This window comes from Microtus pennsylvanicus, chromosome 5 (genome assembly GCF_037038515.1).
Source record: "Microtus pennsylvanicus isolate mMicPen1 chromosome 5, mMicPen1.hap1, whole genome shotgun sequence".
NCBI lineage: Eukaryota > Metazoa > Chordata > Mammalia > Rodentia > Cricetidae > Microtus > Microtus pennsylvanicus.
The window spans coordinates 81954076-81970425 of record NC_134583.1 but is presented as its reverse complement, the minus strand read 5'-3'; the positions used below and the strand labels follow the sequence as shown (position 1 = coordinate 81970425).

Here is a 16350-nt window from a genome sequence, read left to right as displayed (position 1 = left end):
GCACGGCCGAGCCGAAAGGGTGTGTGCGGGCATGGGGCGGGTCCCGGGCTGAAGGTGGAGCCCACCTGGCCGCGGTGGCCGAGCCGGCGGCTTGTTCCCTCCCCTCCGGCTGGAGTTTCTGGCAGGCGTGGAGCGAGGTGGGGGCGCTCGGCCCGCGCGTGGACTGCCCTTCTTACACGCTCATCGCCGAACGGGGAGAGAGCTAAGGGAGCACTGTCCCCAGCTTAGTGGGCTGGGGTCGCATGGCGATTCTCGCGGTCCCTACCCGCGAAGCTCATGCATACTCTTTGGGGAACAGGGAAGGACAAGCACAACGGTCCGAAGAGCGTGGCTATCTCGGCGAGGTGGCGCACGCCGTGAGAGGCAGAAGCAGGCAGATCTGTGAGTTCTGGGCCGGACAGGAATACATAGTGAGACCAGCCTCAAAAGACACAAAGGACTAAACCATCAAAATCATGTGGTCTTCCAAGGCAAAAAAAGGCTGCAGCGTGTGCGAGGAATGATCAGCGAGAAGTGAAAAAGCCCTGGAGAAAGCCACTCCCGTGGGAGGAGCCGCGGAGGGGCTGCCGCGGCTCGTCAGGGCGGAGAAGCGACCGCGCGCGCGCCCGCTGGGTAGAGTGGGGAGCCGGGTCCGCACGCCGCGTAGCTGAAGGCAGAGTCGGTGAAAGTGTACCCCACGGTGACACACACACACAACCAAGCTCCAGTGGATGACCTGTCACCCGCTGAGCTGACGGCGCTTGCCCCACACCTACTCGGTGTCAGGCCCTGGCGTCCCCTTCGCCCATCTCCTTCGGTCCTGGCTGCCCTCCCCATCCTGAATCTCACACCCAGGCTTCGCGGCATCCCAGACAGCAGACAACTTTACTGAGCCGGTTCTGAGCCTCAGCTCCAGGTCTATGCCCGAGTTCAGGCTCCGGGTAACACCCCCATCTCGGGACTAATCCTGCTGGCCAATCCGCAGGCTGGTGGCCTGCCCTTCCCTTATTTACATTCCACTTCATTTCTGTGTCTTCCGCGCCAGTCCCTTCTCCCGGAAGTTATTAAACCCGAGGCGGAACCGGAAGCCCCTTCAAGTGTTGGTGCCACGTCCGTCGCTGAGTTACCGAGTCCCGGAGTGGGACCCTGGAGGGCACGATGGCTGATTGGACTCGCGGTGAGCGCTTCCGAGGGTAGTAGGGATAGGAGGCGAGGTCCGGAGCCGGAGGCGTCGCTCAACTCTCGGTGGAGGGACCTGAATGGGGTGGCGCTTACGTATTCCGGGAAAAACAGGTCTAGACTGCGGCTGGCGCTGCTTTGGGACCCAAGCCTGGGCATGACATCGGTTTTGTGTGTGATTGGTACTAGGGGCTGGGAACGGAGGGTCCAAATAGGGTTTTACTGATGAGGGGACTGAGTGCCTCCCTTCACTTCTCAGTGCCTGTGTTCTGTATGCCAGGTGTGATGCCTGGGCCACAGTAATGACTATGCAGTGATTGACAGGACACAGAAATCCTTTCTATTAAAGTCTGGTCGCATGTGCTTGCTGGTGCTGCTAGCCTTTCCCATAGGTAGGTTACATTGAGGCTGATTTTTATGCTTCAGACCGGTGCCAGTAGCAGTTGGGAGGTGATTCTCACACACCGTGATCGGCATTCTTCATGTCTAGCTCCCGTCCATCGGAGTCAGGTTTCCACAGGCACAGAGCTCTGGAAAGGTCCCGTATGGGTTGCAGAAATGAGCTCCGTAGCTTCTCCAGTGAGAGACCTTTCTTACACTTTTCCTGAACCTGATCCGCGGGTCATCTCCACACAGCCTTCCTGTGACCTGTTTCGGTGTTCTTTCCCGTACCAGAGTTTACTCTTTTCCTTTGCGACCGGTCCCACACCCACAGATAGTGATTCAGCTAAGGCAATGCTCATTCATGTTCAGAAACAGTTTACAGCAGGGTAGTGTAGATCGAACCTTCTGGGTCCTCTGCCTGCCCTTGCTTGGACATGCACACAGGACATATGTTCACATGACCCATGCTACATGCCTGACTGATAGATGGTCCACCTGTTGGAACTCAGGGTGGAACCTGCTAAGTTAGCAGCCATGGGCTGAATCTCTTTAGAGGTCTCACGAGGCCATACTCCACTGCAGTAAGGAGTCAGGGGCCACACTCGTGAGTGAATACTACCCTTGAGTCTCTCTTTTTGCAGCTCAGAGTTCTGGTGCTGTGGAGGAGATTCTAGACCGAGAGAACAAGCGGATGGCCGACAGCCTGGCTTCCAAGGTTACCAGGCTCAAATCGGTCAGTGATGGTCCTTTCCCTTCTCTATGGTACCTTGGTGAGTGGGGCTAAGAGGGTAGGAAGGCAGCCATGTGTTGTCTGTGGATATGCTGACCTGAGTGATGCCTCAGGTAATACCTTGACCTTTGTAGCCTTTTCTGGTGATAGGTTCCTAGCAGGGTTGTGAGTCAAGTCTAACTGGTCTGAAGGATCTGACTGTGCCCTCTCTATATCCCAACCAGCTGGCCTTGGACATCGACAGGGACACCGAAGACCAGAACCGATACCTAGACGGCATGGTAAGCACCTGCAGTTCATACAGTGGCAGTCAGCTATGCCCCATGCTGTCTGCTCTTCCCTTCAATGCTGGTGTGGTTGGGTAGTCAAGGGTCCCACCTCCATGTGATCCTGTTGGGTCCCTCCTGCAGGACTCAGATTTCACGAGTGTGACTGGCCTGCTCACGGGGAGTGTGAAGCGCTTTTCCACAATGGCAAGGTCTGGGCGAGACAACCGGAAGCTTCTCTGCGGTATGGCTGTGGCCTTAATCGTGGCCTTCTTCATCCTCTCCTACCTCTTGTCGAGGACAAGGACGTGAACCAATGGAAGCCAGGGGCAGCCAGGCTCTCCTGTCCTGGTGTCCTGAAAACCTGACTACGAAATAGATTCCCTTGAAAGTATCATCATGGGTCATTCATCTTCCTAAGACGGGACGACTGCAGCTGCCTCTGTCATAATGAGCTCATGCTGGCTTGTTCTGTGTATGAAGGAGGAAGAAAAAAGGCAAAACCCAACCCTTCTCCCTGGTGCTGGAGTCACTGTTAGAGCCAAAGCCACACTGTCTAAGAATGAGCCAGGTCTGAACAAAGCATCTATGAGTCCTGAATGTGCCCACTGTGATCAACAGCCTCAGAAGCCAATATCTAAGGGTCTTCTGTCTATGCCTGGTTAAGACTGTGTCTGTGTTCTTGAAGCGTCTGGAGCTGACATCGAAAGGGGATATGTCCGTGAGCCCTCTTCAGATGAATGTTCGTCAGGATGAATATGGCAGAAACTCCAGGCTGAGGCTGCTGATCCGGAACAGATCTGTGCAGGCCAAGAGTCGAAGCCATCCCTATGAGCCGTCAGCTGAAGGCAGACCCCAGGGAAGAGGCAAAGGTGTGGCTAGAGGAGTGAACTACGGCCCTTGTTATCGGCCATGGACCTTCTGGGCCATAAGACCGTGTGTCCAGGAGCAGAGATGTGTGTCCTTGGGATTGAGAATCTTCTCAGTGCCAAAGATGTCACCATCCCCAGGCAAACAGACTGAGAAATAGCATAGGGTGGACTTTCTAAGTCCGGCAGTGCTGAATGGCCTTTCTGCCGGGATCCTTATGAAGCTGAAGGCCACATATGGGAGAATTTGTATCAGGAACCTCTGACCTTGTACCGAACCTGTGCCCTACCCTGTTCGGCCTGTCTCACTTGGTGTAGGGGGAAGCTTGAGCCACCTCCTTGTTGCATAACTCCACAGACTTGCACCTCCCTGCTCTCCCAGTCCTCCCTTCCTCCTTGGTCAGTCCCATTTGCACACAGCCTGACCTGTGGAGCTGGCAGGGCCAATGGTTTATGAGAGCCCAGCACTTTCTGTCTTCACATAAAATGCCTTTAAGAAATGAACCATGAAGTTCTGTGCCCTTCTCTGACCTTACTCACGTCTGTGTCTTCATCTCTCTGTCTCTCTCTCTCCCTGGCCCACTCACTGCCCACCCATGTGGCCGTACCACTACCTCTGTCCATGTTCTGTCGCAGCTTGGCTTCTTGCCTGTAGCAATGCCTTGCTGTTGGTGTGCTGAGGATGCACTAGGCACCGCCCCTTCTTCCTTTACCGAGCAGTCTCTCTCTGCACACATTTTTAGGCTTGTTTGACCCTCCCATTGTGTCAGCCTGAGCCCTAAACCTGGAGAAGGGCCTAGCCTGGCCCACCCTTTGTTTTGGCTCCTCCCCCTACCTCCCGCCAGGTACAGCCTGCTCCACACTGCTGCTCTGCAGCTTTGCTGTTTGCCCCATACACTTCCAGCTGTGCCTCATTCCTAGGCCTCCCACGGCAGGCACCCCATCCTTGTCTCCCAGCATCCCACGGGCCAGGGCTGTGCTCTGCCCTTCACTTGTCAGCAAGCATATTAACAGCTGCCTGCATCCTTCCATCTGGACTCAGAGCAGGCATGTTCATGCTTCTGCTTTGTCTCCCTGGAGCCATGGACTGCTGCCTTCTACTCAGAATGCTGGGAAACCGTTAAACCCCAGGGCCTTCGTTGTTTAGTTGTTGTGGGAGAGTGGCTTGCTCTGCATCCCAGGCTGCTCTTAAACTGTGTAGCCTAGGCTGGTCTCCAACCCATGATCCCCTGGCCTCAGCCTCCTGAACGATGGCATTACGGGCATGCGCATTCACACCTAGCTTCCTGTGACACTTGGGACAGCCAGCACCTGCTCATCCTGCTGGCGCAAACTGAGTCTGAGTCTCCGCATTTGGGGTTAGTGTCCTCTGGCTCAGCGTCTTGCCATCCTCTGTGAGATACGTACCCCACCCAGCGTGGCTAGTTTTCTCCCCAGGTCTCCATCCTGCTCCACCAGTCACCATGGCCATTTGTAGCTCTCCAGCTCCACTGGGCATCAGGCTTGTAGCCCTCGTGACCTTTAGCTGTTGTTCCTTCTGGCATTAATCACGGGAAGGGGGATACCAACACCACAGCCCCTGGGTCAGACCAACTTCCTGAAGGCCTGGAACCATATTCTCCAACTCAGGCCTGTACCCCTGGTGCTTCCCCTCAGGTGTGGGTTGGTCCTCAACACCAGCAAGTCATCAGAAGCCTTTGGTGCCCAGTGTGAGGGACCTTGAGCATGAGCTACGAGGTTCTTCCTACAGTTGAAGGCCCCTCGCTAGTAAAATCTTGGAGTCAGTGTCTTCCTTGTGCTCCCTTCCCAGGAATTTGAATTATTTGAGCCAACCCTCGTCTGTGGCTGGCCTTGGGCACTCATGGCTACTCTCCAGTCTTCCAGGGATGCCTTCTCTCGCTTGGGCAGGACAGCCACAGACCCACCAACTTCCTTCTGTGTGGCCCCTCTCTGCCAGTTTGAGAGTAAGGTGGTGATAGCGTTACCACCTAAGGGAGTAAGGGCAAGTTGGCTGGAACGCACAGGCTTGTGCAGGTAGGGTCCCCAGTGATGTGTTGGATAAGGCCATTTGTTTTGTTGAGGTGGTACTGCATCCCTGCTTTCGGAAGCTGGGCCTTGGACCCAGCTGAGATGCCAGCTCTTGCACACATCCTCCTACTGGCCGCGGGTGAGAAATAAGCTCCCCTAAGATTTGTACGTAATAGCAGTAAAGAGATCATGTCTTCTTACATTGTTCCCGTGGTCAGAATTTGAGGCAGCACAGTGAAAATGACCATGTGTTCTGCCATGCCCAGGCCTTCCTGGGAGGTGGGCTGGAAGTGTGTCACTTTGAAAGCCTGCAGGCCACTGCTGACATGATCCAGATCCCTGGCTCTCAGAGAGAGCCTGAGTGTAGAGAGGAGAACCTGCAAAGGGCAGTTGGGTGGAACTCTGAGCCCCAAGCCCTTCTACTTTCTCTGTAGGACCTCCAGAAGTCCAGGCTAGGAAGCCAAGACAGGGCCCCCTGGACAAGCGTTGCCTTTTCTCCAAGATAAACCCTTACAAATGCAATCTGTGGTTTATTAAATAATTTGGACATGACAGGAAACAAGATTAACAAACGAGATAGTATAGAGAAAAATAACTTGTCAAAACCGTCCAAACTAGCGTGCCCTGTGGTGCAGGGCCAGGCTGGCAGTGGGTCCGTTGGTGAAGTGCCCAATCCATTGTCAGTCCAGCACATTTCTGAAGGAGGATCATGGTCAAGGGCTGATGGGAAGGAAAGGGGGCGCTATTCCACATCAACAACCAGAGGGGTCATGTAGTCAGAATGCTTGATGCCAAAGGTGACAATGGGGGCAGAAGGCTTGTTCAAGTACACCTAAGAGAAGAAGGGGGAAGACCGTGAGGAGCATTCTCGGCTTGGGGCTCATTCCCTCCTGAACTTGGGGCCAAGGTTGCCAGTGTGAAGGCCATGCCATGCTCAGTAACCTTAACTGTCACTGGGGACAGTGGACTGGCATCTGGGGATAAGACTAGAACCCACTGCTGGAAGTGCACAAAATCCTAAGGGTGCACGGTCCCCACTCATCTTTGCAGGGTGCAGGCCCTTCCTACACACTCTGGCTCATTTCCCGACCCCTATCTGACCCCTGCTGTTCCTGAACCTTCTCAGGGCTGTGGGCTCCTGGTCCTGGCTTCAGGGTCTTATCCCCTGGCGGCTCCACCCGGGCAGCCATGGTGTACTGTGGAGCCTTGAACTTGGTCACTTGGACATCAGTCTGACGGTATGCTGCAGGACCTGGAGTCTGGAAGAAGAGAGGACTCAGACAGACTTGGCTTTCCCAGGGCATGCGGCCCCAGAGGATAGGGTTAGGTGTGGGACCTTGATTCACCAAAGGCACTCTTAGGCTGTCTGCCAGCCATGGGAACACCGTCATGGGGTGGGGTGTTCCCATCAGTCTCAGCCTCACTGTGGCAGTGGCATTCCCAGTGTGCCAATCTTGTGTCCACTGCTCTGAGGGTATGTGTAAGGCCCTTTTTCCTGTTGGGACAGGATCCTCTTGGTCTTGAGGGCAGAGGTCAGGGACTAGTAAAGTCAACTCCTGTAGTGCTACTGAGTGTTGTGTGTCTGCTTCAGGGCCTTTGCATTGGCTCTTAAAACAGGTAGACATTTCCTCCCCTAAGGAGCTCAAGGCCTCCTCCCCCTTCTTCCTTGCTTTCCCGTCCTCTGTCTAAAATCAGTATTTACCCTCCAGGCAGTACACCACACACACCTTAGCTTGTTCTCAGTATCATCCTATCACCTAAGTTGTTCTCCTGGCCCCTTCCCACCACTGAACGTAGCCCGAGCATGTAACAGGCCCCCAGAGGTGGAGGGGATGCAAGAGTTCCAATAGGGCAGTAGTTGTCTGGGGATTCTTGGGTCTCGGGGGAGAGGATCAGACAGGTCACTGGGGCCAAGCTTGATACTCAGTTGGGGTGACCCTTGCCTTGTGCAGGTCGTCGCTGAAGCTGCCCAGCTTGCTGCGGCCCTTGATGGAGAAGGAGGGCTGGGAGACCTTGCCCACCGTGTGCGGCCCCATCACCACAGGCAACATGTATGCAGCAGGGCCTGTGGGTGATGGGGGAGCCTCAGGCTGTGACAGACCCTTTACCTCTTATCTGGGATACCCTCTACCTTTGGAAGTCCTATGTGGGGCTCCCCTTCCTCCACCCCATGCTGGGACCCCAGCTCCCATCCTCTCCGTTGGCTGGGATGTGGCAGACCTGGGGTGCTGTCTACTCGGAAGGTCTTGGTCCGGGCAGAAATGGAATGGCTGGGTGCTGAGTCGAACACATGCTTGGTAGATTTTTCTGGAAAGTAATCACCTGGAGAGGAGGGAGGGTGTGCAGGAACAACAAGCATTTGGGGGCTCTCCACCCCACCCCCAACACTTGGGTGCCCATGAAGGATGTCCCAACAGTTAAGACACAGGGCCCCTGGGTCCCAGCATCGTGGTTGAACAGATTTGGTCAGGGAAGTCCGCAGCAGAAATACTGGCGTCGGTGCTGTTTTCAAGCACTGGTGTGGGCTGTGTCCCTGGATTCCGGGTAGAGTAGGACCGGTGGGTTTCAGGCTCTGCTGTGCAGGCCTGACGGTGTCCCCAGGAGCAGAAGGAATGAGGCTATCTGGCCTTCACCATATTAGGGCCTGGAGCAGGAGACAGGGGTCACTCACCCGGGCCAGGGGTCAGCAAGGTCTTGGTATGGTAGCGCCCCAGGATGGAGTAGGCGGGGCCAAGGTCCTTGCCAGTCCTCAGTATCTTGGGGTTCACACTGTAGCGGGGCCCTGGGGAGCAATTCTCCGCCAAGAGCATGGGTGCCCCACGGAAGCTGTAGGCTGGTGCTCGGAGTTTGGTAGGTGTGTGCTTCACAAAGCCTGTGGGCACAGGGGCTCAGGGCTGCTGGAGCCACACACCCTTCTCTCCTCCGGGAGTCAAGGATTGAGCCCAGACCCATCCCAGGCCACACCATTTCTGGCTTCTTCCCCTGTCCCCACCAAGCCCCAAGCCCTTAGGCAATCTTACCCGTGGTGGGTGGAATCAGGTACTTGGGTCCAGGACTGCTGTAGAGGGCCATGATGGGCCCCCGGGGGCGATGGGGCCTCCAACTGCCCACCCATACCTCCTCTGCCATGGTTGGCTCTGTCCATGGACAAGAGGGTGACCAGGTGCTGGGATGTCCTGTCCCACCTCATTCCTGGCCCTTATGTCCCCATTTCTGGTTCTGCTGATGCTGCATCTTGCAAGCCCAGTCCTTGCCTCATGGAGACATGAGGGTCTTTAAGCAGCTCCAAGCAGACGGAGCTCCCCATTGGTGTGGTAAGCTAACCCTTAACCCAGCTCCAAGATATGGATGGGGGTCATGCCTTCAGGATAGGCCCAGAGGGGCTGCCCACTCTGGCCCTGCACTGACTATAGTCTTGGCTTTGGGGGAGTAAAACCAGGGAGAGAACCCTGGGTGCAACTTTGCAAAGAGATGACTGGCAAGGGTCGAGAGCTTCTTGGCTGAGCTGTGTCATGGGCAAGAGGGGAGCAATCGGGAGGCCTCACCTCCTCTGTGCAGGAATGGGCTTAGAGCAGCTTGGGGACCAGCCGCCTCACCGGTGGCCTAGCCCCCTGGCGTCTGTGCCAGACAGTTCCCTAAAAAGGAGCATGGAGAGAAAGCTTCCCTCTCTCCCCCACTTCTGAGAACTGGGGAGGGGTCTCTGTCCCTGAGCTCTAGAATGCGGCTCTGTCCCACAAAGGAGTTCTAGATCACTGTGTGTGAGATGGAGACAATGGCCAGCGCCTGAGGCATTGCATCAGAGCTTACCCTTTCCAGAGACCCTGTCTTTAGGGAACCACCGCCCTCTCTAGGGACCTCCCCTCTTGGGGGTACCTATATCTCCAGGGACTATATGCCTATCAGGAACTCCCACCTCTTTAGGGACTCCTGTCTCTCCAAATAGTCCCCCACCCTCTCTAGATAACCCCCCCTTCCAGAGACACCCCCACCTCTTCAGGAACCCCCTTATTCTCCAGGTTCTTTAACTCTTTAAAGGTTGTCCCTTAGCGTTGGCCCACAAGAATCTGCTGGTTTGGGGAAACTGGGAGACAGGTAGACTCTGGCTGTTGGGGGTCTGGGAGTGCGGGGTTGTGTTGAAGACTATGGTGGGCTTCCCTAGAGAGGCCGCTCTCTCCTACACCTCCTCAGACCCTGCTGCCCTTCCAGCTGTCCTGCTGGCAAAGCCCACCTTTCAGGACCCTCGGGTGCTCTTGCGAGCCCTGGGGGCTTCTCTTCTTGACCTCAGTAGGTTCCTCTTAGAGTTCTGGCTCAGCTCGGGTTCTCTTTCCTGGGGCGAATTTTAGGGAGAGAGATTGTTTCCAGAGCTGCCAGAGCCTCTGTGCAGCTGGCTGTGCTATTGCCTGATTTGTTTAGCATAGTCCCTGTGAAGAATCACCAGCCCCAGAGAGCCCTCAGCCTGACCCAGTCCTGCCTTCCTCCCAACTGCAGGCCCCATTCCTCCCGTGTTTCACATGCTGCCCTGAGGCTGCTCCCACACATTGCTTCTGGGAAGTGACCCCACACAGGAGTCTGTATCTTTGGTGTATCCCTCAGAGTGTCCTTGATAGGACATTTGTGTGTTCCTGTGTTGCAGGGAGAGAGAGAGAAGCCAGTGCCCGAGCTGCAGGGGGCTTTATTGATTTAACAGTTCGAGGGTGAATTGATTCATGAGGAAGCAGTGGTCTTGGCTCGTCCACGGCTGCTTGTGGGGCTGGCTGTCGTTCATAGAAGCCAAACCGTGTCTCAGGCTTGCTTATGTGTCCTCTTGGTCGTCTAGCACTTGCACCTGAAAGAGAAGTGTGTGGGGACCAGGAGAGCAGGTAACCAACAACCAGAGCCACCAGTCCCCGAGGCAGACAGGCCTGTGTGCCCCAGTGGAGGAGACAGGCTCTGCACACTGTGGTCTACCCCTCCTAGCACTCTGGAGAGCTGTGAGCAGATGCACAGCCTATGTGGGACATAGTCCTTGGGGGAAGCAGGACTACGGGACTCTGGAGGCTTCTCTGTGAGGTCCCCATCAGTTTGCTGATGTAGGTCTGGGGGGTGGTGGTGGATGGGCATAGACTGGCAATCAGGTACCAGGCATGGGTGGGTCTCGGGAGAACTGCGGGCATTTGGGGATGGGAGTCCCGGCCCAGTTACCAGCAGCTTGACCAGTTGTTCCTTATGCACAGGCTGTAGGCCGTCGATGCAGGACTTGAGCTCTCCCAGGGCTTCCTTGGCCATATCATTGACATTGTACTTGCCCAGGGGCCCTTCATAGAGCTCTTCGGTGGTTCCCACCAGCAGCGTTTGCAGGAATTCCATGAAGAACTCATTGTCATCCTCTGCGGTGGTCAGCCCTGCGTGGCGGCGGGGGGAGGGTATAGAGCTAAGGGAGGGACTCACTCTCCTTCGCTGTCTGTCCCACATCTTCCTATCACTCCCGGGACCACCATCTGCAGAGCCCTTCCCTTTACCACTAGTGTGGGAGCTGCTGTGGTTTTCCCTCTATGAGTTCCTGACCTCATCAGGGAAGAACAGTTGTGCCCTGATGCAGGAATTTCTTCCCCTGGGCTAGCTGGATTCAGAGGGCCTGGGCAAGTTGGGTTGAGCCAGGGTGGGTGAAGGTGTCCTTTGTGGTTGGTTAGCATAAGGTCAGGGTGGGGTGGGCTGGGACTGAGATCAACAGATTCCCCTGCTCTTTGCGGTTGGGGTCTGTGATGCAGAAAGGCCTTGTCCACCTGATGCCAGGATTTGGTCCCTTGGGGCCCCTCATCTCCTTGGAAGTGCCAGAAGTCAGGAAGGCCTAGACTTACCGCAGATGCAGAGCAGGGTTAGAGCCACCACCAGCAGAGCGCCGCTCCCCTTCATGGCGACAGTCTCAAGAACTGCTTGGGGGATACCAGGCTTTTATGCTCTAGCAGGTGGCACCTTGCCCAGGGGCGGGCCATATCTCTCAGGACCTGTCAGGCCAACTGGGCCAGGCCTGTCACTGTGCTCCACCAGGTGCCAAGAAGTGCCAGGCTTGAGTGGATCATCAGGGGGCTGTTGGCAAGCGAGTCGGGGTAAGTGGAAGACATCCCAGAGAGGGCGAACCAAGTGCCAGTTAGTTAATAGAGAGAAGTGCCAAAGGCCATGGGTGGCCTCCAGGATGCAGTGACAGGTTCTGGGACCGGTCCAGATCTTTCTTTGGGGTTGGGACCCCCCCTCCCCCCCTCCCATGTTCTAGTCTGCATTGGAGAAGGGTAGGCTGAGGCCACCCTGCTCCTATAGGCAGGAGAGGAGCCTGGGCACATGAGGTCAGAGGGGTGGGGGCTTTCTAGGGTTTAGGGGGACCAAGGGCCACCTGAAGTCTGAAGTTGGAGGCAGTGTCCAACAGAGGTAGGTTGGCCCGGAAGAGTTGCGGCTGGGAGTTGTCCTGCCTCTCTCCTATCCTCTGCTGCCACCTGGTGGCCTAATGGTCTCTCCTGTATGGTGCTGGTTGCAGAGACTGCTCAGACCCAGGAGGCCCCTCCTTCAAGACAGAATTCTGCCTCTACCCACAATCAGAGCCCTATTATCCCATGTCTGGGCAGGGCATCATGGTGTCCTTCCCTTGATTAGACTTAGCCTTGTGTATGCTCTGCCGGACATAAGCCCCAGAACACGGCTTTATGCCCCTCAAGCACTGCCTCAATGTCAGTAGTTCCTGCCTCGCTTAGACTCCTGTTCATAATGAATGTTTGCTAACCTCCTGCTAGTATGGAATTAATCTATAGTGATGGAACCTATTTATGTGTATAAGTCTATAGATGTGGGAGCGAGCCCCTCCCCTCATGTACACCCCACCCATACCCGGGTTCTGCTATGGCTGTTCTGGATGTTCAGCACACGAACCTGAACTCGTGGATCAGGTGCAAGGCTTCAGTCGCCTGGAGGCTGGAAAACCTCTCTCCATAAGGGAGATAGAAGCAGCACCTCCAAAGGCTCATGAAGTTCAGATTGTGATAGTTGACACTGTCGTTTGCACATGGATGCCTATACCCCGAGTGGAGCTGATCCTGAGGGGTGTTTCCTGGTGATCTTGGTACACGAAGATGCTGGAATTGTGGAAAGCGTTGGTGAAGGGGTTATAAGCTGAACACAGGTGATGCGGTCATCCCAATTTACTTCCTACAGTGTGGAGAATGCAAATTTTGTCTGAATCCTAAAACAAACCTTTGCCAGAAGACAAGAGTTGTTCAGGGCAAGGATTAATGCCAGATGGTGCTAGCAGATTTACCTGCAAAGGAAACTTTTATTTTTTTAATTTATTATGTGTATAGTGTTCTGTCTGCATGTATGCCTGCACACCAGAAGAGGGCACAAGACCTCATTATAGATGGTTGTGAGCCACCATGTGGTTGCTGGGGATTGAACTGAGGGCTTCCGGAAGAGCAGCCAGTGCTCTTAACCCCAGAGTCATCTCCCCAGCCAGGAAAGTCTATTTTTCATTTCATGGGAACCAGCACATTTTCCAAGTACGCAGTTATGACTGACATCTCTGTTCCTAAAATTGAGCCTTCAGGGCCTTTGGATAAGTTCTGCCTTCTTGGTTACAGCATTTTAATCAGCTATGCTGCTATGAGTGCTGCCAAGGTTCTACTGTTGCAGTCTTTGGTGGGATGGGAGGCATTGAATTGAGTGATCATGGGCTGTAAAGTGGCTGGTGCAACATGGATCATGGTGTTGACATCAATAAAGATAAATTCTCAGCTGGGCTGAAGGTTGAAGAATTTGGGGCCTCTGAATGTATAAGCCCATCCAGGAAGTACTCAATGAGATGACACATGGTGTGTGTGTGTGTGGGGGGGAACGGACTACTCCTTTGAGGTACCCACAAGATGAAGATCACGAGAGCAGCCCTTGAGGCAGCCCACAGAGGCTGGGGAGTCAGTGTGGTGATTGGCATAACTGCTTTAGGTGAAGAAATCGCCGCTCGTCCATTCCAGCTGGTGACAGGACACACGTGGAAAGAAAAGCGTAGCATGTCCCAAAGCTGGTGGTGAAAGATAAAAGTCGATGAATTCATGAGTCTTCCGACCAAACTGACAAAGCCTTTGGCCCGAGGCAATGTGTGTGTGTGTATGTATGTGTGTGGTGTGTGTGTGTGTGTGTGTGTGTGTGTGTGGATTTGGACTCTTGTAAAGATATAAGTTGAGAAGAGGGCACCGTCCATCCTATACTTTTTCCTGTGATCAGGTAGGAACAGACTGACAGAAGAATTGCAAGCTAATAGCCTCTCAGCCTTCAGATCCTACTGGAAGGAATGTGTGTAAGTAATTAAGGCTTCAATCAAGGACAAGGCAAATAGACGTCGGTTTTCTGAATTCTCCACATGAATATTTTAACCTAATAAAATACTTTTGGAAAAACACACGTGGGCGCGATTGTGCAGCATCTGTCAGCGCAGTCAGTGGGAGAGCTGACCGGGTTCCTGCCTTGCTGTGGAGTTCACCGTGGGTCGTCTTTAAAGTGTGGCTCTGAGGGCCACATAGATGGCTTAGTGACGGACCTGATGTTTGATCCTCGGAACCCACGTGATGGAAGAAGAGACCTGACTCCTGCAGTAGCATTTCCGGGGGCTTGACCTGGACATCTGTTTGGAGGACCCCCCAGATCTGACACAGAACCGGCTCTTTTACAGACTCTCTGGCTCAACTTCTCTCACTTTACATCGCCCCACACTGGGGCTGCAAGTGGAACAAGTGGCCCCCTGGCCTCCCTTTGTTATTCTTCCTGCACACGTTAGACCCTCAGCAGCACACTCTGGCGGACATGACCCTGCAGGCTAGCTTGGGCAGAGCATTTGAGAGTCTGTCTCCCAGCTGCCTGCCCCTGTTCACTCCTCTTGTCTTAGCGTAGGTGACAGCATTGCCCTAACCCGCCACCTCATCCCCTTAACACTTGCCCCCTGTTCTCTCTCCTCCTGCGGACTGTCCTCTATCTCTTCTGGCACCATGTCAAGGTTGTTCTCTAGCCATGGATACTGTGCAGTGGCAGTCCCCTTCACATTCCATCTCTGACCCTCTGACTCGGAAGTTGTTTGGGATCACTTCCTGGCCCGCATCATGTCCAGACACTTGTATTTGTTATATCACCATTGCAGTAACTCCTTGGCTGATGCCCCCACCTCTGGTACTGTCTTGTATTGGTGCTGGTTGGTTTTGTCAACTTGACACAAACCTGGACAAATCTGGGAAGATGGAATTTCAATTGCATTCTCTCTATCAGACTGACCTGTGGAAAAGCCTGTGGGGTATTTTCTTGACTAGTAGTTGATAGGGGAAGGGTCAGTCCACTGTTTGTTTTGAGACAGGGTCTCTTTCTCTGTAGTCATGGCTGTCCTGGAACTTGTGTTAACCAGCTGGTCTCAAACTCACATAGATCCTCCTGTCTTTGCCTCCTGAGTGCTGGGATTAAAGGCGTGCTGGGATTAAAGGGGAGTCAGGATCCATGCTGGGCAGTGCCTTGCTGGTGAGACAGCTGTCTGAGTCCCCCACACTCCTGTGAGTAACCCCTCGCCCGTGCCCTGTATGCAGGCCCTGTGAACTCACTGGTTTGCCAAATGGAACATGTGTGGAATTGTACTTTGGTCTGTCGTTGGCGCCCCACTTGGGGTGCATAGGTGTAGAAGAGTTCATGTCACAAGTCTTAACAGAACTTCTGTGGTAGCCAGCACATCTAAAACTGCACTGGGAGTTGTTGGCTGCTGGCTCTCATAGTACCGTAACAGTTCATCTCCGATTCGGCAAGTCATTGCTTTCTGTGGCAGTCGCGGGTCTGGTACATTCATGGGCCTGCGGTTCTGACTAGCGGGTGTCACAGTGATAACAGTGACTGTCAGAACGAAGGGGACAGTGTGCCACTTTAGAGCTCAAGAGTCCCTCCATAGGACTAGTTAGCTTTTCTATCCCTGTACTAAAACACAGTGACCAGAAGCAACACTTGGGAGCCGCCGGCCTCAGCTGACTGGATGAAGCTTGGAGACATGGAAGACTGCATGAAGTCGAGGGCGCTGAGGGCTTGGGCCATTTGGTTTTTCTGAAGAGGACAGAAGGGTTATTTTAAGATGAACTCAGTGATTAAACAGATGCCATTTAACCTAAGGCCTGTATATGGTGGAACATAACCAGTGGACCCTAAAAGATGAACAAAACATTTATTCCAAATTGAAATGTGTAATTGCTTATTAAAATAAACTTTTTTGAAATTAAAAAAATAAAAAGAACAGGGCATAGTGGATCACAACTTTAATCCCAGGTCTCAGGAGGCAGAGGCAGGCAGATCTCTGTGAGTTGCCTGTTGTGGTACACTGTGGTTCTGCTCCCTATTGTGTCCCTCCCTCATCCTGAAAGAAACATTAAATATTATTAAAAAACTGTAAAGCTCTTTATGACAAGCAATTTCAATCTTTTAATATCTCCCAGTTTGTAAGACTTACGCAAAATTTTAAATGTCTACCTTAAAAGATTTTGACAAAAAATATTTAAAATTTTTTTCCACCTGGTTAATCCCTTATCCCCAAACCTAGTAAACCCTTTGTTGATTCAAAGGCCCTGTTTGCTACAGTCCTGTAACTTGAAGGGCTGACCCTTTCTTTCAGTTCCTTTGCACTGATTAAAAAAAAATAAATAAAAAACCAAAACCAACCAAACAACAACAAAACCAAACCAGCTAACGTGAGGACAGTGAAGATGGACCCAGCCAATGGGGAAAAAAACCCAATATTCTTTGATTAGTAAAAACACCTAAGGGATTTCTGGCTTGGTGAGCTTGCTCTTCTGCTTTGTGAGTGGCACATTCAGAAATAAAGCTGTGTCTTGCTGGAGGGCTTTAATTCGAGTTGGGACCCTGGGACATATATACCGTGCAC

The 16350-nt window shown here is 53.6% G+C and overlaps 3 protein-coding genes and 1 pseudogene across 4 annotated transcripts; 2 read left to right on the top strand and 2 right to left on the bottom strand.

The window, feature by feature from the left end:
- Positions 1-756: 756 nt before the first annotated feature.
- Positions 757-3918, top strand: Bet1l (Bet1 golgi vesicular membrane trafficking protein like). The gene is made up of 5 exons (XM_075972695.1): positions 757-895; positions 1025-1156; positions 2184-2275; positions 2497-2553; positions 2683-3918. The coding sequence occupies exons 2-5, from the start codon at positions 1138-1140 to the stop codon at positions 2848-2850; spliced, it is 336 nt and encodes a 111-aa protein (XP_075828810.1). The 5' UTR covers positions 757-895; positions 1025-1137; the 3' UTR covers positions 2851-3918.
- Positions 3919-6177: 2259 nt separating this feature from the next.
- Cimap1a (ciliary microtubule associated protein 1A) lies at positions 6178-8564 on the bottom strand. 2 transcript variants are annotated; one of them, XM_075974911.1, is made up of 6 exons: positions 8456-8564; positions 8107-8307; positions 7656-7757; positions 7379-7500; positions 6554-6694; positions 6178-6267 (listed from the first exon to the last, which is right to left on the bottom strand). In XM_075974911.1, exons 1-6 carry the CDS (start codon positions 8562-8564, stop codon positions 6178-6180), a joined length of 765 nt encoding a protein of 254 aa, XP_075831026.1. The 2 variants fall into 2 exon arrangements, with proteins under 2 accessions (XP_075831026.1, XP_075831027.1); XM_075974912.1 differs by lacking the exon at positions 6554-6694.
- A 1558-nt stretch (positions 8565-10122) lies between these two features.
- On the bottom strand, positions 10123-11345 carry Scgb1c1 (secretoglobin family 1C member 1). The gene is made up of 3 exons (XM_075974910.1): positions 11273-11345; positions 10617-10816; positions 10123-10260 (listed from the first exon to the last, which is right to left on the bottom strand). Exons 1-3 carry the CDS (start codon positions 11325-11327, stop codon positions 10228-10230), a joined length of 288 nt encoding a protein of 95 aa, XP_075831025.1. The 5' UTR covers positions 11328-11345; the 3' UTR covers positions 10123-10227.
- Positions 11346-12302: 957 nt separating this feature from the next.
- On the top strand, positions 12303-13483 carry LOC142851356 (alcohol dehydrogenase class-3 pseudogene; annotated as a pseudogene).
- Positions 13484-16350: the final 2867 nt, after the last annotated feature.

Excerpts from the sequence above, each read along its gene's own strand:
- Cimap1a (XM_075974911.1), bottom strand. The coding sequence starts at position 8,564 with ATGGCAGAGGAGGTATGGGTGGGCAGTTGGAGGCCCCATCGCCCCCGG. Across the intron at positions 6,695-7,378 it reads TCAGCGACGACCTGCACAAG|ACTCCAGGTCCTGCAGCATA; the intron begins GCAAGGGTCACC and ends CTCTTCTTCCAG. Across the intron at positions 6,268-6,553 it reads GAGCCCACAGCCCTGAGAAG|GTGTACTTGAACAAGCCTTC; the intron begins GTTCAGGAACAG and ends TTCTTCTCTTAG.
- Scgb1c1 (XM_075974910.1), bottom strand. The coding sequence starts at position 11,327 with ATGAAGGGGAGCGGCGCTCTGCTGGTGGTGGCTCTAACCCTGCTCTGC. Across the intron at positions 10,817-11,272 it reads AACCCTGCTCTGCATCTGCG|GGCTGACCACCGCAGAGGAT; the intron begins GTAAGTCTAGGC and ends GCCGCCACGCAG. Across the intron at positions 10,261-10,616 it reads AACAACTGGTCAAGCTGCTG|GTGCAAGTGCTAGACGACCA; the intron begins GTAACTGGGCCG and ends CTTCTCTTTCAG.
- Bet1l (XM_075972695.1), top strand. Across the intron at positions 2,276-2,496 it reads AGGTTACCAGGCTCAAATCG|CTGGCCTTGGACATCGACAG; the intron begins GTCAGTGATGGT and ends TATCCCAACCAG. Across the intron at positions 2,554-2,682 it reads ACCGATACCTAGACGGCATG|GACTCAGATTTCACGAGTGT; the intron begins GTAAGCACCTGC and ends TCCCTCCTGCAG.